The following is a 25,910-nucleotide window of genomic DNA, read 5'->3' on the forward strand; positions in this document are numbered from 1 at the left end:
CTGCCATGATGTTTTATAAGAGGTTGATCTGATGCAGAGAAATACAGAGGGGTACAGAGACTCTCCCTATATGCAGTGCAAGGGGACAGCCTGATCACTGTCCGTCTAGCTTTAGGTGAATGGTTGTGGTAAGAGAGGTGCACAGCCTTTGCACGTGCCCCCTCATCCTGTCGTTTGTCTCCATCCTGCTGGGGTGAAGAGAGGCAGCAGACAGACTGTTTTATTTCAGAAGACTCATATTTATATCACCGCTGGAAATATCTGTGAGGGAAAGAGGTCTCGGACCAGCACGTCCCCCCCCCCCCCCCCCTGTCCAGCCAAGAGCATTCATTTTTTCTTCTTTTTTTTCATTTTTTTTACATATTTTCAGGACGATGCTGACAATTCTTGACAGACGAAACAGACACCCCCACAGTCACGGACGTTTTATATGTCCGAGAGCAGCCTGTGGAAGAGGTCCAAAATAAATTTTTCTTGCCGCTGCTACTCGAGCTTATTTTTGAAACTCCTGAGAGGGGAAAAGGAGGCCCGTGATGAAAACCTAAATTTAAACACCAAAACCGTGGAAAACGTTGAGTGCCGAGGGGTGAACACCCGACCTGGTGGTGAGGCAAGGGGATCACGGATGTGAGCGGGGTTAGCATTAACCGTGTGAAAATGTGTGCAGATGCATGACAAAAGGCAGACAGATGAGCTCCTCTTGCTTGCAGTTTCTGTCTGTCTCTCTCTCTCTCTCTCTCACACACGCACATGCACACTCACACAAACACAGATAGATACACACATAGCGGAGGTCGTAGGCTAGAGTGGAATGGGTTTGGCTTGTCCCGTGCTTTGCATGAACCCATCCTGACTTATGTCTTTTCCAGTCCCCAAAAGCCAAAGACAACCTCATGATGTTGACTGGGACCTGGGCCAAACTGTAGCCTGCTTCAGTTGGCCCAAGTCTCTGGCAGAGAGTGGCAGCCACCCCACCACCCCATCAAACACCCCCTCCACCCTCCAACCCCAAACCCACCCCAGCCCCCCGAGCCCCAGCCCATCTTACAGTGTTTGACTTGCCCGCAGGCATCCGGGGAATGCCAAGTGAGGCCGAGGCTGGACGCGTCCCGGCGGACCAGCGCATACCTCGGGCCGTGGCATGGACAGGCGTCGGTGTTGGTGGCGGTGGGCGGGGGTGGGCGTGTGCCACTCAGGAGTCCCTGTCTCATGTCCGTCCAGTGGCTTCAGACGGGAGGCCATAATCCAACCTGTGATGAGAGGGGCCACTCTGATAGATCTGCTCTCCACTGCCAACTAACACGGAGAACTGGACAGGGCAGCGAGAGACGTGGAGAGAGAGAAAGAGTTGGAGAACAGAGAGATAGAGAAATGGAGAGATGAAGAGCAAGATTGAGATGAAGATGGGGAGAGGAGAGAGAGGGGGAGAGAGGGAGAGGGAATATGCCCGATTGGAACAGGGGCTTTTCTGAAAGTTATGGAACTTAACTCATTTTAACTGCCACCATTTTGAGTTCTATGAGGCGGAAAATATTTCAGATTTTCAGAGACGGATTCCAAGAGCTAGCATGCAACGTGAGTTCATCATACTGGCAAAGTTCAAAATAAATACTTGCTGGTTAGCTACATATCTGAGGACTGCTTAATTATTAACATATTTGTCCTAAACTGAAAACAACTGAGGAAACCAGTTGCTTTTCCTCCGATGAGGGCAGAATGCCTCTAAGAAAAACTCTGGGACATGAAGAACATGAAAACCATTAGCAGTCAGCCCTTGGCATTATGTTCCACAAAATCATATCCATGGATTAATGTCCTTCAAATAAAAAATTAGAAAAAAGAAAGAAATAATGGGGTGACACACACCCAATGACACACACGTATAGGCAACACATACATACACACACACACGTACATATAGGCACGCACACAGTTTGCCCCTTGGCGTATTCACCATAACAACTCGGGCTGTTTTTGTAACAAAACAAGCCTAATCCCAAATTCAGAGAGTTGTGAATGGCCCCGAACAAATGGCAGACAAATGAGAGGGATTAGAGGGCCAGTGAAAGACTGAAGGGCTCTGCTATTGATCTCCGGTGGTCCCGCGCTCTTTCAAGGCCACTCCGGCTGAGGAGGCCGCAGAGCAGGAGCACACTGGACCCCCTCAAAGCGCCGTGCGGCTCCACGCTTCACTCCGCGGGGAGACGCAGAACCACCACAATTAGTCTCAGAGGCCACAATCATTTATTAAGCTCTGTGGACTGGAATTGCATGCTTTCTCTCCCTCTCTTATTCTCTCTTTCACTCCCTCTCCTTCACTCTCTCTCTCTTGCTCTGTCTCTTTCTCTCTCGCATACCACCTGTAGATCTGAATATGATGAGCAAATGAGTATTTATTTGGCCCTACGTTTTCTTCCCAAGGTTCATTGTCTGTGGTTGCAGGCCTTTGATGAGACTGTTGCAGTGGCTGACCAGCTCTTCTGTAGACACAAGAGCACTGCATTCCTGCAATATGTGTGGTGTGTTCACGTCACAATGCTGATGACTCTTATCTTAATGGTAATGTGCCATTTAAAGTTGCATATTACTGTATACTAGTGCTGCTTCAATGCCTCAGTGATCCCATGCTTCTGAGTAGCACGTCATTCTCTTGTCTTGCTAATTACTTTGAAGATAGAAGATTAACATCTGTCCCTCATAAGACCCAAGTAGTTTCCAAGATTGGAATTTTAAGCTTTTTGGCGGTAACGCGACCACAACTGTGACCACAGCCATCTGTTTATGTGATTGTTAAGCTTAAGGGGAGCTAGTTGTTTGCCAAGCCATACAGCGAGCATCATCATAAGCCAAAGCACTTCGGTATCTCTTTAGACCCGCCACTCTAGGCACAGCGGCTACAAAACGCACGTCGTCCTTTACCTCCTGACAGACTTTAAGAGGAAACACCTGCACGCAACATTAGTGTGTGACACAGTGGAGGGAAGAGAGTGAGACGCTGAAGATGTCCCAGCAAAAGAGTATCCAGGCAGGCCCCAGTTTGCATGGCTCTTTGAAGAGCGCTCTCCCCACCTTGATTTTCCATAACGTTTTTGGGGTTTGCTCGTGATCAAAGGCCACGGGCTTTGATCTGGCGGCCCACAGCACTGCCAAGGGATCACTCTTGTCTCGCTGGCGAGCACTCTGACAGGACAGTACAGAAACAATGATAATTACAGGCTCCCGTTCGGTTTCGCCGCTTGTCGAACAGCGGGCTGGCATAAACAGACAGCCTCACCTTAAAGCCAAGAGAAGGGGGGGGGGGCATGGAATTCCTGGACTGTTATGAGGGAGAGGGGGGTGGAGGGAGGGAGGGAGAGAGAGAGGGAGGGAGATTCAGACTGGTTGACGATCAGGCACCGCTCACAAGGGAACAGGCAGAAAATAGGATTACTATGGAGGCTTCACATGTTGGGGGTGTTGACATACCTTTGGTCGCCATTGCCATACTGAACTTCATATGAAACTGTAAATGAATATTTACATTTGTCTACTTCAGTAAGGTGTTCAGTACTCAACCACTTTATCTGAAACTTAACAACAAACTACTGAAATTGTGGCCAGGACATGCTTTGTTGTTTTAGCTTGGCTTATGAACAAATATATTGTGTTGACAAGTGAGATGTTTTGCAGTCCCATCTACAGATAGGCTCACTACAGTTCCATCAAGCTGCATGATGTCACTTCCCATACGGATCCATCAAGCAGCATGAAGTCCCTGTCTGGGCCTCAATATGTTTCCAATCATTCAGATCGGAGCACCTGCCATCTGTGTTCCTCTAACATGTGGAAGTGAGAGAAGCCACGTGCCTCTATGGTCATCCACATTCAAGACCTGCTGAACTAACATACTGTTACATTCAGTGTTGAAAGTGCTAATAGTATACAGTAGTCCGATGCATGATGTATGTAGATTGCAAATGTAAATTCAGTATTAGTTAGAACTTAAACTTGGACAAATTAACTTGAATATAAAAAAAATAAGATTTTCATGAGTGGTATTTTTTCTTTTAAAGAGTATAATTTCTTTAAAGATAGTCATCACCACTAGCATCACTATTTTCATCATCATTATCATCATCATCATCATAATTATCACAGAATATGACAGAGCTATTATGATAGATCACACTTTTTGTACATGTTTGATCATTTTAGTGTTTATTTGAATTCAGTTTTACCAGGCTGAACAAGACACACACAAATGCTCCTCTGCAGTAAAGAAATATGCTTATTAAACAGTGTTCAGTGATCATGTCCTTGATTGCAGACACTGGAGTAGGCAAGCAATACATGATGTTCAACCAAGAAACTGACATGAACTTCAGCAAAACACAAAGGAGAGAAGAGATGGAGCCTCACTTTCAACACAGAGTTTAAATATATTAAATGTTCTATTTGCAACAGATTGGTGGAGAAATGTTAGTGTGGTGTAACGGAGTAAGAAGTACAGTCTACACATGAAATAGTATGAAAGGGTCAATTCATTTTCTTTTTGCGCTTCAGAAACCAGACACCATTAGATACATAGGGCTTTCAGTCCAGTACCATTTTAACGGTGATGGTTGCCAGACAACCACAGAGCTTCAACCTGCGTCGAGGGCCCATCAGTGCTAAGACTCAGGGGAGTCAACTGACGTGATCTTGTCCAGACTCGTCCCAAGGCCAGTTTGTTTTACTGTGTGTTTGTTCACCTTGCAAAGGGGGCAGACACTTGGACCAGCAGTAAACAACACTTATCTCTGCTCCATGAAAGGCGTAAAAAAGGGATCTCCTGCCGAGCATAAAACATGGAGAGGAACTCCCAGCATAGTTATCTGATCAGAGATGAATCTCATCACATGAGTCTGCACTTAACAGGGATCACTGCTTCACACAAACACAAACATGATGCGCACACACACACACACTCAAGCACAAGAGTTTCTCAGTAGTGAAGCAAGTGAAACAGTATATACTGTATGTATGTCCATCCACTTTTATATGCAGAGAGTAAGATCCCATTGTCCACAAATGCAGCCCAAAGTCACTTCTCAAATCAGATGATCAGACTCTTCAGAGAATCCTGCTTGAACATTGAGTCCTCCAGTCCAGCTTATACATTTAGGATCATGTTGGATTTAAACAGACTTTCTACTCAGAAGAGTGATAGGGATGAACACCATAATATTTACAAGTAAACTGTGTTTTATACATGTTTTTTTTTCAGCTGCCTTACTAAGGCATACACAGGGGCAGAGGGAGAATAACTTAAAGGTAACTCCACTGTGACCACACTAAGCATAATATGGTAAAAACAAACAAACAAACACAAAGCCCCAACAAATGTACATACAAGGGAGAGGGCTTACAATAGTAACATCATAATAGCATAACAAATATATAATAATAATAATAATAATAATAATAATAATAATAAGAGTATCAACAGCAATGATGATGACAACACTAATATGTGAGGGATGGGATGAGCCACTTCGGGGCCTGGGGCGGGGTAGGTGGGTGGGTAATTACGTAGGCATCATGGGTAGGAAGTGGGTGGAAGGGTGCCGCCTGCGGGCTTTGTGTCCCCGGCGGGGCTTTCCGCGGCCGTTGAGCGACACGAACATCTGCCGGCCGCCGTGCCGCCAGCGCAGCGAGGCGTACGTGTTGTAGCCGTTTTCCTCGATCCGCTCCTTGAATTTGCAGCTGGGGTTGTACCGCGGCTGAAAGAAAAGAAAGGAAAACAGAAGAAAAGGACGAAAGAGGCAGAGAAAGAAAAAAGAAAGAGTCAGACAGACAGAGAGGTTACACGGGGGCAGTGAGTACAGGGCCTTTTGGACAATCAGTCCTGACCTGCCTCAACGAGTCAGGTCAAAGGTCAGAGATGGGCTCAGAGATACAAGTGCTCCGGATGTGACCCCTCTACATGGGATCCTATTCCAAGTGTGTTCACATGGAGTAATGACAAGCACTGCCATAAAGGGCCCTGATGACCTCCCTGATAGCTCTTTGACACTGAGCCGGATCCGGCCCTGGCCTGGACCACAGCCAGACCTGAGCACAAATTCTTTCTGTGCTTCCTCATATGAAAAGATCTGTTAATTACAGGAATCACTCTTGTTATGCACTATACGTGCATGATAAATATGTGGTAAAGAATTTATGAGTTTATGTGGTAAAGAGTGCATGAATTTCATTCTAAAGCGGCACTTCAACATGCAAGTAAAAGAGGGGCACCGCTAAGGGGGGGGGTAGCACTGACAAGGGGCCCGCCCCCTATATATTATCAGGAGGGCCCCCAGAATTATTGTCTGTCATAGGGCCCAAATTTTCTAGCAGCGTCACTTATTGTATTGACTGTATAAAGATCAGCTTTATGAACTGTCAAGACTTTTTTTGATAAGAGTCTCTTCCCTAGGCCTACTGCTGTTTCAATCATTTCAAATGTTGCTTTTTCACACAACCTCTGTGCCGTTGCCATGGAGCAGTCAGGTAGTTGTATAATGTTTGTCCTTGAAGACTGCAAACTTACCTAGTTCTTACAAATTTAAGTCTGCTTTTACTATTGGTGATTTACTCTTCTTATCAGTGAGAATGGATGAATTGAACCGAGATGATGACTACAGTAAGCTGTGGTTTAGCTTACATCACAGATGATTATCAGCAAGCCATCACACTGCCCTCCTTAAGATAAGATCAGCTAATGGGGGTTCCTCAGGTGCACTCTCATTAAGGTGTGATTCAGAAGGGGATGCTATAAGAACTTGCGGTAACACTTTACTTGATGGGTGAGTTCATAACACATTCATAGCAGCTGTCATAAACTGCACATAAAGCATTCATGACTGTTTCATGAGACATGACTCAACATTCATACCAAACCTTTCATGCATGTGGAAGACAGAATGACAACAACTTGTCAAAATAAAAGTCCAACAATCACAAAGCAGCATTGCTGTTTTTCTCTCCAGCCTTTGTAAATATTTCATGAATATCTTATGAAGTCTACATCGAATGTCACTTTACTATACAATTTGTGAAGTATTCGTAATCATTGAGTTTAACACTGGGAGGTAAACTACATTCAGCTGACCCGCTACTACATTCAGCTGACCCGCATTTGTGTAACCTGGACGGTTGGACATTCCCAGTAGCAAAAGATGATAAATCATCTGCAAAGGTTACATCATAAAACAAATACATTTTTATGAAACAAAAATGATTTGCTTGACCATGTTCTGTCTTTTTGGCACTGGAGTAGCCCATTGACTCAGATGTGACGTGATAAGGTAAGAGGTTTGGAACAAAAATGGCAATGCTGCTTTGTGATTGTTGGACTTTTATTTTGACAAGTTGTCGTCGTTCCGTCTTCCACATTCATGAAAGGTTTGGTATGAATGTTGAGTCATGTTTCATGAAACAGTCATGAATGCTTTATGTGCAGTTTATGACAGCTGCTATGAATGTGTTATGAACTCACCCATCAAGTAAAGTGTTACCGAACTTGCCTTATCTGCCCTCAGGTAGGGAAAACCATGCTGTCCTAGTTGTCACTTTCATTTCCTAGTTGTCGTCATCTTATCACAGCAGGTACAGTAAACAGACTGCTAGTATGAGATCAAGTTGTGAAAATGCGTAGTTAATAGGGTTAGTGGCTAGCTGCTATTGACAAGTAGCATGCAAAACTGTAACAACAGCCTTGCTGTTTTAATGTATAATATTGTGAGCTTTAATGTTACCATAAAGAAGCAGTACAGAACCTTAAACTAGCCGATAAGATAAAAGGTGTTTAAATTTGGCACTTTAGACATAATGTTAAAAGAAATTGACAGAGCCACCCCGTAAGATTTCAATAGACAAATGAAGCCAATTTGAACCCTTTTTCCATTGGCCCCTTATTTGTGCTGCACATCTTCAGTCAGTGTCAGTTGAATGATAAACATGTGAAAACAGTGGGAACAGCAGCTGCCCTTCACACAACCATATCATCTAAATTAATTAGTAGATGATATACCAAAAGCTGACTTTAAAAACATATGTCAAAAGTAGCAAATCACTGGCTAGCACTGCTTTCATTGAGATGTATGAAAAGAGGGATGCTACAAGATCCCTGTTACTGTGACTGTGATAGTGTCTCTCTCTCTCTCTCTCTCTCTCTCTCTCTCTCTCTCTCTCTCTCTCTCTCTCTCAGTGTGTGTGTGTGTGTGTGTGTGTGTGTGTACCCCCAGGGGACATCTGACTCTAGTACAGTCCTGGCCCTAGTCTGGCACAGGTGCGGTTGACACACCTTGGGTTACAACCAGATCTCAAAATCCTCACAGGGACATATAGTTAAAAAGAACAGGTGCAGATGAGGCTTATTCTGCATGTAGGATGGATGACACTTGTAAAATGTTTCTTAATAATGTCATGTCAGTAAATGTCTTAATAAGGTCTGGAAATGCACCTACCGATCCAAAGAGGGTGCCCTTTTTGGTCATGGCTAAGTACAGCCCCGTGCTGACAGATTTGATGGCGACAACTCCCACACTGACAGATCGGATTTCCATCAGGCCTGGAAAAAAGAGGGAAGAGAAATCTCTGTTAGAGTGGTGGACGAGTGGAGTTTCCCCATCAAAAGCGACTCTATCATTACCGATTAGGAAACCAGGCATCCGTAGACCCTGGAGATGTATATTTTTTACTCTCCCCAAGACAAGGAAAAGAGGATATGCACGACAGTGTTTAGTGATTCCCCAAGACAAGGAAAAGAGGATATGCACGACAGTGTTTAGTGATTGCCCAAGGTGAAATACATGAGGAAGAAGGAATCCAAAGAACAAACGCTTGGGTCATTGCAAAGGACAGTCTGCTCTATAAAATCCACAGCAAATTACCGTCCAGTCAATTTAATGGGGGGGGGGGGGATTATTGTGCTGTCAGGTTTGAAACACAACACCGAAACAGTGAATCCTGCAGAGACACACTATTATAACATCATGAATGTCTTTGTCTTTCCCTCATGTTAGTTGCCCATGCTTTGAGATGCAAATGGCTCATGCTGCCTTGTGTTTTTTGTTGGAGTGCATCCGTCCATGCACCAGACTAGCACTCTGCCATCTAGAAAGGAAAATGCATTATGCAAAAGAGGAGAACCCAGCCACAGAAAGTTCCAGTCTGCAGAGCAGGGAGGCTGGCTACCAAAGTGGAATCATTCCACACCTGACAGTCTGCCCAGATGAGCCTCCATCTTGTTTTGCTGTCGAGATAAAGCAGGTTGATAGCCACCACAGCGCACTTGTGCTCAGTTCAGACCCTTGAAAGAAGTGGTGGTGGCACAGAGAAATAAGGGTGGCTTGTGGACAGTGATTGGGGACAAACTCTCTTTGGTGTGGTCTTCTTGAGTCGGCTTTAGTCTACACAGAGGGAACCAGACGCATTGTGAAGATGACAGACAAAACTGTTTTTCGAGAGGACCTGGTGTTCTCCGCCCCTTAAGAGTTTGAATAGGAGGTAATTGCTGGACGTGAAGCTCTCTTAGATAACTTGCGCTTGACTTTATATTCAGTCAGTCTCATCTTCAAAGACACCCTGATATGAGGGACTATCTGATCTTGAGGCATGTTGTTCCATACACCCATAGAAGTCAATTTTAAAGCAAGAACATGCTGTGGAACAGCTCTCTTTCTCTTTCTGTCTTGCTTACACTCTCTCTCTAACTTGCTCTCTCTCTCTCTCTCTTTCTGTCTTGCTTACACTCTCTCTCTAACTTGCTCTCTCTCTCTCTCTCTTTCTGTCTTGCTTACACTCTCTCTCTAACTTGCTCTCTCTCTCTCTCTCTCTTTCTGTCTTGCTTACACTTTCTCTCTAACTTGCTCTCTCTCTCTCTTTCTTTCTCTCTCTCTGCCTCTCACTCAGGTACCCTTCTAAATAACCAAAAACTAGGAACAGTGCTAACAAATGGGCTATTGCCTTTGGACAGGCACTGTGCATACACCAACACATAGAGGTGCTGAATGAGCTGTTGACCCAGAGTCAGTAGGGAAATGAACCAGAAGCCACAAACACGAGACCCGGCTAGCTCAAGCCCGCAGCCCAACCCTCCCTCCAACCCCCATGGAGCGGGCAGCCCAGCACCTGAGCCAGCGCCGGCCGAGTTTCCACTCCCGCACCGGGACTCCGGATAGACTCGTTCAGAGATGAAAAATAAATGCTCACACCGGGGGCAGAGCAGGTGCAAGCCTCACCGCGTGCTCGCAGTTCGGCTGTGTTTACTCGAGACCAGACTGTTTTAAAAAAGGACCCAAGGAAAATCTAAAAACAACATTTACTTGGCACAGTGGCCACAGTTAATAAATATGTTAAAAGTAATGCCAGCAAGTTGCAAAGGCCCTTTGCCAGCTTGAGAACACCATCACCTTGACTCACTGCGCAGGGATACACAAGTGGCTACATTTCCAGTCAATACAACAGCTTAAATTTCAAAAATTGCAGCTTGTTAGTAGGGTGTGGTTGGTGCTTGTCCCTATGGGATGTGGGCACTGCAGAATGATCTTTAGACTAATCTGTAGACTGCCCTCATTCGCAAGTTAATGCCGTAGCGCTCAGCTGCCTCTTTCACTCGCCAGATGCACAACAGAAGCAAATGGTCTTCTCCCCCATGCTTGTCAGGTGAGGTCACCCCTCTCAGACAGAGAGAGAGAGAGGAAGAAAGAGAGGAAGAAAGAAAGAAGGGGGAAAGATATAGAAGGTAAATAAACACGGCGCTCTCTGAGCCTCTTTCTTCTCTGACACGCACAGCCAAGCGAAGTGACCCCCCTCCCCATCAAGCGACAGCAGCTGCACTAACGACACTAAGCTCAAGTAGCCTACACCACAGTGTCTTATGTCCCTGCATCTTGTCACTTTGGACACAAACATACAATTTGCCTGTCGTGTTTACAAACATCCAAGGAGGGGGGGGGGGGGGTTGCACGTGGTGGGAGCGTGCGAGCACCTCATAAGCAATTAAACCCAGGCTGCTGCCGACTCCATGGGGCTTTCATAATGTTTAATGGGATCTGTCCCGTCAAATGAAAACTTCTGGTGCCTGAAAGTGTCACTGTCTCCACTGCTGCTGCTGTGGCTACGGCTGCTAACGATCTATCTCCGGTAGCCCAGGGGCGCGGGTAACTGCAGAGCAGCCACGCGTGACTATACGTGTCATTCTCAGACTGTGAGACTGTGTTTAAACCAGCAGGAGAGGAGGTGCCTTTGTCTGTAAATCAAGTTGGCTGGCATCTGTAAAATAAATAAATAAATAAAACACAGTCAACAAGTTAAAGAATTCTTTTTGTAATCTTGGGTGCCAGTTGATGCCAGGTATTATGGATTAGCCATCAAGGTAAAGTCAGTCACCCAAGTGTCAAGTGGTTAAAAAGGGAGGCCTTTTAGGGTCCTAAACAGCCAAGTGAAGATGAAAGCATTCAGTGATGCACTAGAAAAAGGGCTCTTGAAAAGAGGTGAGAAGAAAAAAAAACTTTTTTTTCCTGCTAGGGTATCACTTTGGTTTGCTGAAAACTGAGTATGTTGTAGGGTATATGCCCAATTCTTCTGTGAAACATAAAACAGCCATGACAATGGACTAATGGGTTCGACTCCTTTTAATGAAACATCTATACATGACAACATGGCTTCCTGGAGAGGGGAAAAAGATCTAAGGGGATGGATGAGGTGGGGATTTTGCCTTGTTTGGAGAAAAGGGCTCAGGCCTGTGATGCTTGAGAAAACACCAACAAAAGCGAGTTAGGCCCATATTAATCTTAGTCCCCCTTTGAAAATTCGCTCTATTGTGCTAAAAGCCCAGAGACGACTGTGGTATTCAAGGTATTAAGTATAACTATCTGACCTTACATGCTAAAGTCCTCAGGTCACACCACTTGAGGGCCCCTGGTAGCGCTAGGGCTGGACTTCACACATGCATAGCCTTAATGTTTGCACTTGCAAAGGGACTCAGGTTAAACTGCATTGCTGCATCACCTGAATTGCTCTTAATAGTGAAGAAAATAATCAGTGAAATATATTGAAATATCCATTTTTAATACAACTGAGCTGTAATATATGTTAGGCTATTAGTTTGCTGTGTGGTGAGCTGTAAAGGAAAGCAATGAAATGGCAACTTATTTCGCAGCTTACTGACACAATAATTCAAAGTCTTTTTTTATCTCCTTTCAGGTTTGAGAGAGATTCTGAATAGAGTGAGTATTTCTGTCCTTCACCCCCAGGCAAAATCTGTTAACCTTTGACATGTTTTGGCCAAAGCTGTCAATAAGCCGACGCTGCTATTACAAGCAAATCCTGCTCTATACGCACCTAGTCAAGTGTGGACTGACCACTTTTCCATCTTCTATGGGATTTTTTTTTTTTGAAAAAGCAACGAACAAGCCCTTTGCCTAGTCTTTATACTCTTTCTCTTTCTCTTTCTTCTCCGCTTTTTGGAAGTGAGCCCATCGTCAGATCATTCAGCCTTTTCTGACCTTGGAAAAAAAGCACAAAAAAAGGAAGGAGAGAGAAAAGAGAACCCTCATGGGGTTCCCTTTGTCAAAATTATGGTTAAAAGAGAAGGGGATAGAGAGAGAGAGAGAGAGAGAGAGTAAGGCTGCTTGGTGCTAGTAACAAGGGGAGGGTAGAGAAGGATGGTGGGTATGTAGGATGGAGATGGGGGTGGGGGGTGGTGGTGGGTCATAAAATGATGTTGCCTTCAAACCGCCCCTTTGTTCCCAATAAGTCTTTGTTACACACCTGAGTAGTAGATGGAGACAGGGGTCTTCTTAATGACTAGGCTTTTTGTTGACCCCCCCCCCCCACCCCCATCCCCCAAACCAAAGCCTCCCCAGTACAACCCCACAACCCCAACCTCACCCCCCCCCCCCCCCTTCCACCTCCAAAAAAAAAAGGTCCCTCCCACCACAATTAAAAGAAGGGGAAAGGGGAGAGTGGAGTGAAAGAGGGAAGCAAAGATTTCTCCAGCTCTTTCCCCCCTAGTCTTTCTCTTTTCCCTTTCTCTCGCTGGCTCTTTAATTTCTCGGGCTGCCCCCTCCAGTAGCCCTCCACGGCCCGCTGCTTCGCCGGGAGAGAGCCTGGGAATCGGAGGGCTCCAGCGGGGCGGCTGCTCTTGATTGACATACCTTTTCAATTATTTCACAGTTTGCTTTGCTTTTAAATGGAAAGGGCCCTGTTGTTTTTTCCCCTTCTTTCCTTCTTCTTTCAAAACACAAGCTTTTCATGTCGGTTCTTCACTGTTAGGCCTAATGGCTGTGACCAGCACCTTTGATCTGATCTGACCTCCACGAAGCTCTCCAGACGAGAGCATAGGCCTGTGTGTGTGTGTGTGTGTGTGTGTGGGTAGAGGTTGAAGACAATGGCGACATCAGTCACGACCACTTTGAACACCTTGATGCTGGTTTGGGAACAACTGTTTCAGGTTACTTTGTGTGGCCTGTTTCCTGGGTTACCCATCACCACGCCTCGAGCGAGTAGTGTTCAAACTAATGGCCAAGTGCATTTGGACTATTTCAAATGCTGCACACAATATCTGTGAGCATCTATTATGTACTAACGATTTATACTTTGATTTGTACTTTGATTCTGCTGTGGGTTTTCAGTTCTATAGCTAACTTTATACAATTATTATTATACAATATTGTTTTTAAAATATAATTTTGATTAAACAAATTCAAAGCCATTAGAGACAATAAAAGTTAGATATTTTTATCTGAAGTACCACTCTGCTCTCCCACTGACCAAGTTAATATAATCAACAAATCGATGGCTGTAGTGACTTTGTGATGGCCGCCTCATCAGAGCTCGAGCCTTAGGTTAAAAAAGAGGGAATCGGACAATGGCCCCCTCTTGGCCCTTTCTAATTGCTTTCTTATAAAAAAAAATGTAGGGCTTTTAGACCCCTCAGGTCCCCGTCTTTTGTGAGAAGGCTGAGGGTGAAATGGGAAGATTAGATGTAAGGAGGGAGAGCTTAACCTCAAGTTAGTTAACTTTAGTTTCCATTGTGTCTCGGTCCAATCAAAAAATCATTTCAGTGATGAGTTCTCAGATTGTTTGTGACTTCAAGCTGGGAGATAGATTTGCAAATCTTCCTTTAAGTCAGTCATTTTGTATAGCTGTAGAAGTGAGATGTTATTACAAAACCACAAAACACATAAATACCAAAATAATAACTGAATGTATTGTGCATATCTACCTTATGCTTTTAGAACTTTATTGATGGTATGTAGAAGAAGGTTAAAAAAGTTCAGAACTGTTTGTGTGTCCTCTGTGCATGTTAGTTCTTAATTGAGGTTTTTTTAATGTATTTGTTGTTGACATTTTAGAGAGTCTGGACATATAAATAAACAAATACAGAGAGAGCGGAAACAGAAAACCAAAGTATGTAAAGTGCATAGTATTATTGGGGGGTCACTGTTTATTTATCATGTCCTCAAGAGTTACACCATCTGGAGTAGTCCAGAGGCATTTTTATTTTATGTCAACAAAATCTATCCACAACACCTCTAATTTGTTACAGTTCAGATAAACACTAGAGAACACAGAATACAGGCTGCTGAATCAATTAGCATCAAAAGCAAAATAATGCATCCACACGACATGAATGTTCAATGCAGAATTCTGCTTCAGAAACAACAGCTTAATTATCTGTTCAACAGAAACTAAACTGCCTACTGCCAAGGTTAATAGTTGAGGATGTGCATGGTTCAATGCCACTGTGACAAGTTCAGGTGTAAGCATTCAATAAGAATGGCTATGAAGTATCTTGTTGCGCAATTAAAAAAAAATATGGCTTTCTGTTCTACTTACATTACGTATTCTAAATAAATAAAGCCTATTCAGTCTTACCAAAAAGGCTATTTTGAAGTAACAAGCTGATATGCTGTTAGATATCCCCTTTCTCATCATTTTGACAGCACCCAAATATCCATAGCCCCATTTAGCAGACATGCTCTCACAAACAGGTGCCCCAATGGCTTTTAATGATTAGATCTTTTTAGGATGCTTGAGCTGAATAGCTCCAATAGAGTGAATTTACTGAAAGATTAATAATTCTCAAATTCTTGTGCAGAGGATGTGATACCACCTCTGAGATTACAGCTTTTTGCAGAACACTGCCGTGAAACCCAATCCTCTATGAAGCATCAGCGTGGCACTTCTGGGACAGAACTGGTCCTTTACTGGAAGTGCTGCCCTCGGACTCAACAGCTGCACGGTCGTCCAGCTGTAATGAAGGGCTCAACACATCTCCCACCATGTCCTGCTGCCACGGAGCACTTCTCTGCCTATCCTTGAAAAAAATATATTTTAGGTGCTTCTATTTTTAATTATGAAAGCCGTTCGGTGGTGTTATGTTATCCATGCGGCCAGCCGGTTTTCGATGGGCCAGTTTGTTTATGAGTGTGTCTGGTGCTGGTACATTTCGCCCTGGAGTTTACGGTGTGTTTAACAGGCCTGTGACTGCCTAGGCCCGTGTTCCAGAGACACGGAGAGGTTAGCCCCTGCCCGCCACAGCTGTGGGCCTCCAGGCATGTCTCCGGACATGCATCATACCTATTAAGCCTCAGAAGGCATGGATGATTTATTCATCTCACCCAAAAGGTCTCCGAGACACGTCTCCTGTGAGGAGCATTTTCCCATCTCCTCTCCTCCTCCTCTCTCTTTTTTTCTCTTTCTCACTCACTCACTCACTCATATAGGCATATACACACACACACACACACACACACACACACACACACACACACACACACACACACACATGCACCTCTTAGGCAAAGTACTTGATACATTTCTTGAACTGCCACATGTATTTTGTGTTTAAAAATGCAGTGCCATGATTTTCCTTTGACTTCTCCTCTGATGTAATGAAAACTAATAAATACCTCCTATTTGACCTCTGATGTAATAAACATGAATAAATACCTCCTATTTGACCTCTGATGTAATAAACATGAATAAATACCTCCTATTTGAAATGAGGCAAGTGGTGGATTTTGGAATTGAGATTTTTTTGTTATTTTTTTGCTGCCACCATCCTATTCCAGGACCATCACTGAATTAGAATAAACATTCTCAGTAAGAGCTGTTATTTTTAGTAGCAGTGTCATTTGTCCCACCGAGTAAAAAGTGATTTAGCCGAACCTGATATACTCAGAAGGACCACAGGCATCAAAGGGACATTCCCGAGGAGGCAATCTTTCACGACACCTCACAGAATACAGGTGCCAGTATCGGCACTAACAATGGCCTATATGTGCTTCATCATAAATAAGTAGGGCACAGGACATTTTTTTGCGTTTGTGTGTGTGTGTGTGCTGGGACGATTTCTCTAGTGAGTAGCCCAGCCCGACGAACAACAAGACAAATGGCAGCCCAGAGAATGGGAAGAAAAGGACCTGGCCAGGCTAATTCATTGCCTGCCCTGATTTCCGCCTTTGTTCCCACATTCCAGCGACCCCTGGGGTGGTCATAACAGTGGTGGGTCCGATAGCATCCCAGGTCGCTGGTGACTTGGGACTCTGAAGCTAGTCTGGCACTGATTAACGCTTTTATATCCATCATCTATCATGACTTTTTTATTCCCTCTTCAAGATCAAGATAATAGCAGAACAAAGCTCTAAATTATCGTACGATAATTTAAGTGTGCCAAATGCACAATTGCAAAATCATCTCCTCTCTTAAAAAGTGACCAATAAAAAGTGATAGCAACGACACACCTAGTATGATAGTGGACAAGTAAACAAAAGGTGGCGGCTTCAGTAGTTACTTGTTGGTGTGTCGTGTGTCATGTTGGGTGGGGTTGGACACCTCTTCATAAACAAAAGAAAACCTTTTAGCTGTGCTTGAGGAATTGTGGAGAGGCATCGAAAATAACTATTTTCAAAACTCCTTTTTGCCTTATTTTTTATAACTCACATATGGTTGAGTGATTTAAACATCATCCCTTAGAGAAACAAGTTTCTGACATTGTCATACTCAATAAACTTTAAGAGTGTGTGCACAGCGTTCGCCATCCAATCTCATAAACATTCTCCGCCCTTAATACAAAACACCTGTCCCTCCCTGCCCACAAACGTCTGTCTGAAGTCCGGGGCTTTACCATGTCGTTGTATATGACCCATTCACTTGGCCTCGGCTTTAAGGTGCAAATGGACCCCGGCTACCATGGCAGCTCCTTTACTGGGGGCCGCTGGTCCAAAGTTGGAAACAATGATGTGAAAATGTCCCTCCATTTGCCCCCCGATTTCTGAATGGAGCGCTGGGGCCGGTGGGAGGGCCGGCGGGGTGGACAGACGAGCGGGCGGGAGGGTAAGCGACTCGGCGACTGTAAATGGTTCGCTGCGCAGGTGAAAGACGATTCTCACACTCACTCTGCTCTGGCCTGGCTCCGCGCGGGCCCCGACATTCTCTCGCACACACAATTCCGAGCTGGTACAGTTTCAAGGCCCCAGCATTCTAGTAAACCCACCCCCACCCCACCCCACCCCACACACACACACACACTGTTCTCTACCCCACCACCCTCCCTCTTTTATGCGACGCTGAATAAGTGCTCAGGGGATTAGCCTGGTCCTTCAAAGGCCATTAAAGCAAATGACAGGTATCCCATTACGCTCCGGTGCACTGACGGACCAGGTGAGGAGCGCAGGGGCCACGCTGGAGAGCACGGGGTCAGCCGGGGACAAAAACGCTCGGCCCCGGCGCGCCGAGGCACCCCCCTCCCCCCTTCCCCACCGCACCCCCTCATCCACTCCGACAGACTGCCTGCTCACTCTAACCACCCCCACACCCCCCACCAAACCCCAACCCCATCCCAACCCCACCGACACAGACGGCTCTGTCATTCATGAATAATGCTTGGCTCACGAGCAACTCACAGACCAGGGTTTGGTCTGGATAATGACCCGCCTGTGTGGCCTGTGTGGCTTTCTCCTGGTCAGCCCCGACACTGCGGGGGAGGGGGTGGAGAGAGGACCCATCCTCACGATGTGGCATAGAATACAGATAGAACTGTTGTTTGGTTGATGTCTGTTAATGTATGTCTGTTAATGTATGCCTGTTAATGTATGCCCGGGCATGAAAAAAAGACATTAGATTGAAGTATTTTACGGGTTGATTTTCCAAGAGAATGCATTTCCTGTACTTGAGGCACATATAAAGTTCCTTCACCCCACTCAGGCATGTCATTTAGACAGCTCAGCAAAGCAAGAACCATTCGGAAGTGTTTCATGAACTAATTACGACTTAAGATTAAGGTGATATTTTTACCGTCAACAGGCCTCAGGTCCAATGTGATGCAAGTGTGCCTGTGATCTACAAATGCTGATATACTGGAAAACCACTGCACTGAAGCCGGCGAATCATATGGTGACAGCCATCTTATCGCACGACCGAATTACATGTGACTCATTATGACAAAGTCCACACACACTCACACGCACCACCCCTCCAAGTGACAGCTGCTTGAATGCAGGTTACAACAGCCATAGGCCAGACAAGGGGAAAAACACAGATAAACAGGACCAGCAGCGAGATCCTCCTCTGGGTAATCAGGTGCCGGAAGTATGTGTTTATGATGGGTGGGCTCCCCGCCGTTTAGTCTCGGCGCACGTTTCTCGGCGGCTGTAAACATCAGGTTCGTCTCTAAACCGTGTAACGGAACATCAATCAACCCATTAACAAGCTCTTGCATGGAAAATTAGGCCACAATCACCCTGATGGCCTTAGGGAAACTTTCAGATCTGGAGTGCATGACCCCTCCAACCCCCACCCCAACCCCACTCTGGAGGGGCGGCAAGGCGAAAAGGGTTAACGAAGTGGCGGTCTAGTCGTCTGGCCGGAGCCTGTGTGGCAGTGAAGGGCCCGAAACCAAACCCTACCCAGGAGGAAAACCTTTTCTTTTTCTTTTAATCAAGGGAGCACGGGAGGAGTGGAGAGCCTCCAACTCATGCATCACATCCGTAACGAGGGAGAGCGAGAGCGCTATCAAAGGCCCGGCGCAGATAGTTACAAGCAGATTCGCCAGAGCACTCACTGACTCACGGCTTCTGCAGCTTCCTGCACTTTTCTATCAAAAGGCCAGCGGGTGAGGTCACTCCTGGGTGCCATTAGCTTGCATGCGGGCGGCGTCACTGCATCTGCAGCTGGTTGTGGTGCCCCAGACACAGTACTGACTTAAAACAGAACCAAAATGGGGGAAGGAAAAAATAACAAGGACTGTTTACCATACCCTTACCTTCATCTTCAGTTTGCTTGTCGGAAAAACAGCGGTAACTCAAACATGGCCACATCTGAGACCTGGGCGGGATCTGTCAGCTCGAATTGCACGCTTCCGCCCAAAACACACAGCTTATATTTACCATGCAAATTATTAGACGTTCTTGCACAGTGTTTGACTGAATCATGTTGATTTCCCCCCGATTTCCTTTACATTCGAGACTTCCTAGTGCCCGTGGGTAAGTACGGCACTGGCACATGAGGGGAGGGCAGGGGTGGAGTGGGTGAAGTGGCGGAGGCGGTGGTGGTGGCAGAGGTGGTGAGGGTCTGGTTGGTGGAAGGGCTTTGGTGCCCAGTCGGGCAGCTCGGACGCAGGGTTCCAGTGGGTGAATATGACACGGAGTAGCCAGCCTGCCCTGGCCTTGGCCCCATTGTATTTACATTATTAAAATGAGACGGGCAGACAGGGAGGTGACAGGCTGCACAAGAGGGAAATCAAGCGGCCTGTCAGGGCTGTCACTTGCTCCACTGGCCAAAGGCCCTGACCCTAATACTATCCACCGCTGGGGGCAGGGGGTGAGGGTGGAGGGGTGGCTGCACAGAGAACACCCAAGCTCCGGCCGACCCGTCACCACCCCACCCCACGCTGCCACCTCACTCCCATCATCCAGTCTGGCAGTGGAGCTGGCGCAACTGTCACGATCAAAGCTTAAGCAGTAGCCTGTGAATATAGATAAGCCTATTTTTTTTCTGTCTTTGAAATAAATAAAGAAATAGAAAGAGAGTCTCTAGGGATGCCTGGCTACGGTTGGCTGCAGGGCCACAAGGGTTTTTCCAGCCCACTGTTTCTGCCAGGAGGCTGTTTCACGCTCCCCACACCCATCACCCCTCCACCCTCTCACTATCTGCCATGACTCACCTTCAGGTCGACACTTAAAAGCATTTATCCTATCTCTCTGATATGCTTTTATTATCACGAATGTTAAGCAGAGCATGCAGAACAACAGAGAGGTATACACAACAGCAGTGGTGGCAGACAGAGACGTGGCCCTGTGGAATGTGTTGTTAAGCTGCTGTGTCCTCGTGCACATACACTGCTGTAGTTACTTCCTGGATGAGTTGTGGCCCTCGTTAACCATCTGCAGAGGTACAGTAGCGGAACATCTATTTCAGGTCTGATGGATGATATCAGGAACACACACTCATACACACACACACACCAGGTATGCAAACACTCAAACATTCATTCACACACACACACACACACACACACACACACACACACACACACACACACACACACACACACACACATACACACCAGGTATGCAAACACTCAAGCATGCATTCACACACACACACACACACACACACACACACACACACACACACACACACACACACACACTCTCACACTCACACACACACACTCTCACACACACACACACACACACACACACACACACACACACACACACACACACCAGGTATGCAAACACTCAAGCATGCATTCACACACAAACACACATACACACACACACACAGTCAGAGAGAGTACAGAGACGTAGTTATAAGTTAGACATAAAAGAAGCGTAATGCTGGAGAGAATTGTGAATGTGACGAAAGGGACTGTGCTCTAGGTAACTTTGTTCCAAGTTACTGTATATTGGGCTACCTGCCTGCCTCCTCACATATGCTAATTAATTTGAATTAGGAAAGCAGAAGGACAAACTGTTTTGCATTTGTCGTCGCACACACACACATCAGGGCGTGAAGGCTCAGACAGACCTTACAGAAGATTAAAACCACATTTCACAAACCGTTTTATGGTGTTTTATAGATAATGACTCTAGATTTGAATTTCCCCTGGGGATCAATAAAGTATCTATCTAGATTAAGAAGATATGAGTATTCAGTGTGAGTGGGGATGCGAACAGGTCAAGTTCAGCCATTGTACTATACTCCTTGTATCAAAGTCAGATTTTCTTTGCCTTTCATTAGAAAGGTATTAAAAGATACTAAAAGATAATATCAGCAGTTATTAAGTTATACTGATTGCCATTTACTTTACTTAAACGGAAATCAGTATAATTACTCAGTGGTGTGTTTGTGGTCAACAACAAACATATCTGCATATTTTACAACAGGACAAATGAATAACAACACGTCTTCCTTAATACAACCATCGGAATTGCAGTCAGTCTACCATTACTTTCTTCTTTGTTAGATGTTGGGCGAGCGTCTGCCCTGCATGAGTTAAATGTCAGGCTGAGTCCGGGTGAGAATATTTCCTTTGGCAGATGATGCTCAGCATATGGGGTTGCATGAGTAATATTTGCAGCGGGGTTCCCAATCCCAGTTGATCTAATTAATACCTATTTTATGTCTTTCACAAAAAGGTTGTAATAACACCAATAACAACCATCCTTAAGGCCTGTCACTGTGTGCAAAATATGATACAGGCGCAATTTTTCTCCAAGTGTTCGTGCTTGGCTCAGCATGTACTCAATCTCAAGCTGTTTTCATAGGGCAGCCACGGAGAAGGCACTTCAAATGACACGAATCATAGGCCTCAAATGGTTTGCCAGTCTTTATGCCTCGGGTCACTTACTTTTACCAACCTAAGTCTACATCACTAATTACAAGACACATATGCTGTTTGCCTGAATGTAGTGTAGGTCTGTATCTGTGTATATGTTACTTTTTTTTGAACGCATAGAACACATTACCGAATTAGTATTCTTTACTCACATGCAACGTTTTTGAATAGTTAGGACAGTGTTAGCTTGATCTCTTGAGCAATGAATTGAAATAAGCCGTGTATACAGGGAGAAAGAGACAGCCTGAGGGAGCCAGGCGGGCTCAATAAACCTGCTGATGAACCCTGCCGAAGCAGAAAGAAGCCAGGGCCAGACGGGGCTGTTAGTGGCTAATTGCTACACTTTTTCCCCCACACTATTCATGATATCAAGCTACGTCGTTACAAGGCTAATTAGCGCAGTAGTGCCACACTTCCCACCCCCATCCCCAACATTCCCAGGGTGTGTGTGTCACCCCCCACCCTCCCCTCCCCTTTTCCTTCTTCAATGCCAGGAACAGCTGGCAAGGGATTGATTTTCAACATTTCCCACTAAAGCCAAGGCCGCTGTCCTTATTCGGAAGGATTAAAAGGCAGGATTCGTGGGATTTTCCCCAAGTTTTGGCACTAACGTGCTCGGTGAAGCCCCTTTAGATTGGGAGAGTCTTGGTGGAGAGCTTACAGACGTTCTAATGAGCCACTGGATAACGACCAGTCCCACTGCTCTCTCTCTCTCTCTCTCTTAACTTTATTGTGTCCCACAGAAAGCAGTAATGTCCCCTCTGACCCCACATAGGGTTAGCTTAAAATCACCTAAACAGTGATAGAGTTCGGGAAGAAGTTCCAAGTCTTCATTTGCTTGAGTCGGGCAATTCTTCTCCACTTGATTCAATTCTCTTCTCATCAGTGATCTTTGATCTGACCTGAAATGAGGTCTGTAGATAGGTACAGTAAAGGTTTGACTTGAAAAGAGTGAATTAGCACCAGCGATCGTAAAACATCATTCAACCTTTCTTGACTACTACAACAAAAATTGTAACAACATCCCATTTGCTCTTTGATGCACAGGCTTGTCTTTGTCCGGCCAGTATTAAGTAATTTCCACAATATATTCAACAGGAATGGGAGGTTTTCTTCCCATGGGACCTTGTCCAAGCCAAACACACCTATGAAATCACGGCACAGAAAAAAACACTAACATCTAAAGGGAGATGCAGAATAGGAAAGAAAACTTGGTCAACATGACACAACTGCCTGTAAACACAGCTGAACGTAAGGGAAGGGGTGAGAGGGGGCCTGGCACATAGCAAAAGCAGCCATATTTTAATGCAAGTGACTTGTCTGACTATGATTGTCGCATGACCTTATTTCCTTAGGTTGAACGCGTTGTCATTGCCTGGCCCCTAGTCAAATGTTTGATGTCTTCAACCACACACACCCAAAACTCAAAACAGTGTGTCCATTTATAGTCAAACGTGTTGAGAAAAAAGGGAAAAAAAAACGGGGAAGAGAAAAAAGAAAAAAGGCGTATGAGTTGGCAGGCCTGACAGCAATATTTCATGAGGAGCTGGGACATGAAAAATGAAAAAGAAAATAACCTTGGCCAAGCATAATCACCGAATATGTATTTCCAACATGACTGGATCTGGCCGATGTTGAGGCTGGGGCAGAGGCCGAGGAAGACAGGACAGCGGGCAGTGTGTTGTGATTCAGCTCCTTCCCGACGACAGCTCATAATCATCTGATGTGAGATCCAGCTCCGGCAGCTGCCCGGCTCTTTCTGCCGGCACCGATTGCTCGGTCACGACCTGTGACCTGGAACAGGATATGTCGTGTACTTCGTTTCGCAACCTGTAAACCGCCGTTCCCTCTCGGCTGTCACGACTCAGCAGCATAACTCGTTCTCTTGAGGAATTGATGGAAATTTCTTTTTTTTTTTTTTATGGTTCGTCTCAGCCATTCGTCTCTGTGTTATTTTTGAAAACACCTGTTACGTGCCTCTGCCTGCGCCAGTGATTCATCACTCTCTCACTCTCTCTTGTTCTCCCTCTTGGTTATCGCTGACCATCCATCTGGTTGGGGCAAGATTCATCATTTGAATATCTACCTTGGCTGCCAGATGCTGTGCTCAATCAGATCTGATAAATATCGTTTGAATTTTATGAACAACAACAAGAAAGAAAGAAAAAAAAAACTTCAAAGGGCCGAAACATGGCACAGCACAGAGGATAATAACTTGAGGAATTTACACCTGCATTTGTCATAAAATTCAATGATTAGGGGAGGTGAAAAAGTACTTAAAAGTACAGCACAAGTGCCAAAATAATACTAGATTGCTTACTTATCACAAGCTCAACTACTTCATCTGAACTTATTCCTTCCCTTTCACCTCCTCATTCACCTCTTGTTCTATTCTGGGCCCCTTGAATCAGAGCCGCAGCCTCCGCGTCTTCCCTGGGCTGTTCCAGACACCAGCCCACTGGGATTGATACAATATTTTCCAACCTCAATTAGCCGAGAGGCTTGTTGACTAATTCCAACTGTTTTTGCACCTGAGAGGTTGGGAGCACGGACTGGAAAAAATGAGTGGGGGTTGAGGGCCGGGGCGAAGCGAGGCGAGGGCTGTTTGGGCAGCGTAGCAGTGGTGTTGACAGACAGTCAGGGCTACAACGAGGGCAGGGTGGACGGCACCTAACGGCGCGGGTTCACGGCCACGAGCACGGCCGAGAGCGGCCGAGCGCGAAGGCGAGAACAGCAGAGACACGACGACAGAGGGTGGCTTGTGTGCGATTGGATACAGCTCAGCAGAACGGCAAAGCCAGAAGGTGCCAAAGCGACTCATAAATCATCATTAAAAACAACAAATAGCCCTGTCCCTCACCACTATCTTACTCAGTCAAAACAACATGACATCCAGTCCAGGCATTTCTCTCAGTAATGCGGTCTCTCTGCCGGCTGGCAAATGGAAGTGCATGTCACAGGGGCAGCCAGACGAACACTAATGAAGACCTAATTTTGAGGTATGGCCTCTGTGGCAGCGACGGGGCTCCGAGAGCAGACTAGCATCTCTGGGGTCGCAGATACAGACGCTCGCTCGAGTGGGGAGGAGGAGGAAGAGGGAATTATTATTATTGCGAGGGCAGGAAATGAGAGGAACCTGGTGGGCGAAGCATGTAAGCGGATTGCATCTGGGGGCTGGTCTCTCTCAGGCCACTCCGCAGCGCAGTGCGGTCTAAGCGGCTCTGACAGGGACCATGGGAATGAATGATTTACAAAATCCAGCTTTACGACACACACCGAGCAGGGTGAACAGGGTCCTCTGTCTAGAGCATGCTTGAGGAGAACCATTCTGTGATGTTCATAAAAGTCTACAAAAATCCGAACTGTGCACTGGCTTCAATAATTACATCATATGCGTGTGTGTGTGTGTGTGTGCGCGTGTGTGTGTGTGTGTGTGTGTGTGTGTGTGTGTGTGTGTATGTGTGTGTGTGTGTGTGTGTGTGTGTGTGTGTGTGTGTGTGTCACTTTTAAAAGCTTTATAAGCTGTCCATGATAGCCGCCTGCAAGATTAATAAATGTCACACAACCGTTTCAATTTCCTCAATGGCGAACACAGCTGTGCTTGCAGTATAGCTTTTGTGAGTAAAAACAAAACATTGACTCACTTTCTGTCAGAATAAAATCATTATCAAAAGGACAAGTTAATATGTTCTTCCTTGTAGTCCACACAGGCCACCACAGTGACGTCAGTTCACAACCAAGACGACCCATCCTGACCTGGTCACTCTGCACTCCGATTTTCAACCCCACTCAGACTTCTCAGCTTTTGTGCTCACCCAGAAAATTGGGATTTTCTGCGCCAGTCGTGGTGATGACAGATAGTGGGGGTCCACTTTGGGAGGTACGGTCACACCGGATTCCAGTCCATGGTGATTTCTTGCAAAGCATGGGATCGCTTTGCTGACAGGCACATCAGGGTGATTTATCCCCAGGCATTGTGTTTAACATGCCTTGTGCACCTGCCATCTCAAGATGGTCGACTGACGGACCGACTGGATGCCTGTTTTTTGAAGCC

General features: G+C 45.6%; 1 protein-coding gene across 1 annotated transcript in view; it reads right to left on the reverse strand.

The window, feature by feature from the left end:
• Positions 1–5,507: 5,507 nt before the first annotated feature.
• The window catches only part of fgf22 (fibroblast growth factor 22), a 21,788-nt gene continuing 1,385 nt past the window's right edge, over positions 5,508–25,910 (reverse strand). Inside the window, exons 2-3 of the mRNA XM_076277078.1 lie at positions 8,469–8,572; positions 5,508–5,741 (exon numbers count right to left, since the gene is read on the reverse strand). Coding sequence (XP_076133193.1) covers positions 5,547–5,741; positions 8,469–8,572 — 299 coding nt within the window. The 3' untranslated portion in view covers positions 5,508–5,546. The remainder of the gene's footprint in view (positions 5,742–8,468; positions 8,573–25,910) is intronic.

The sequence above is a fragment of the Alosa pseudoharengus genome, unplaced genomic scaffold, assembly GCF_046254945.1.
Source record: "Alosa pseudoharengus isolate Yale_2024_CS ecotype anadromous, Long Island Sound unplaced genomic scaffold, YU_APseudo_1.1 YU_APseudo_1.1_scf_11, whole genome shotgun sequence".
In the NCBI taxonomy this organism is placed as follows: domain Eukaryota; kingdom Metazoa; phylum Chordata; class Actinopteri; order Clupeiformes; family Clupeidae; genus Alosa; species Alosa pseudoharengus.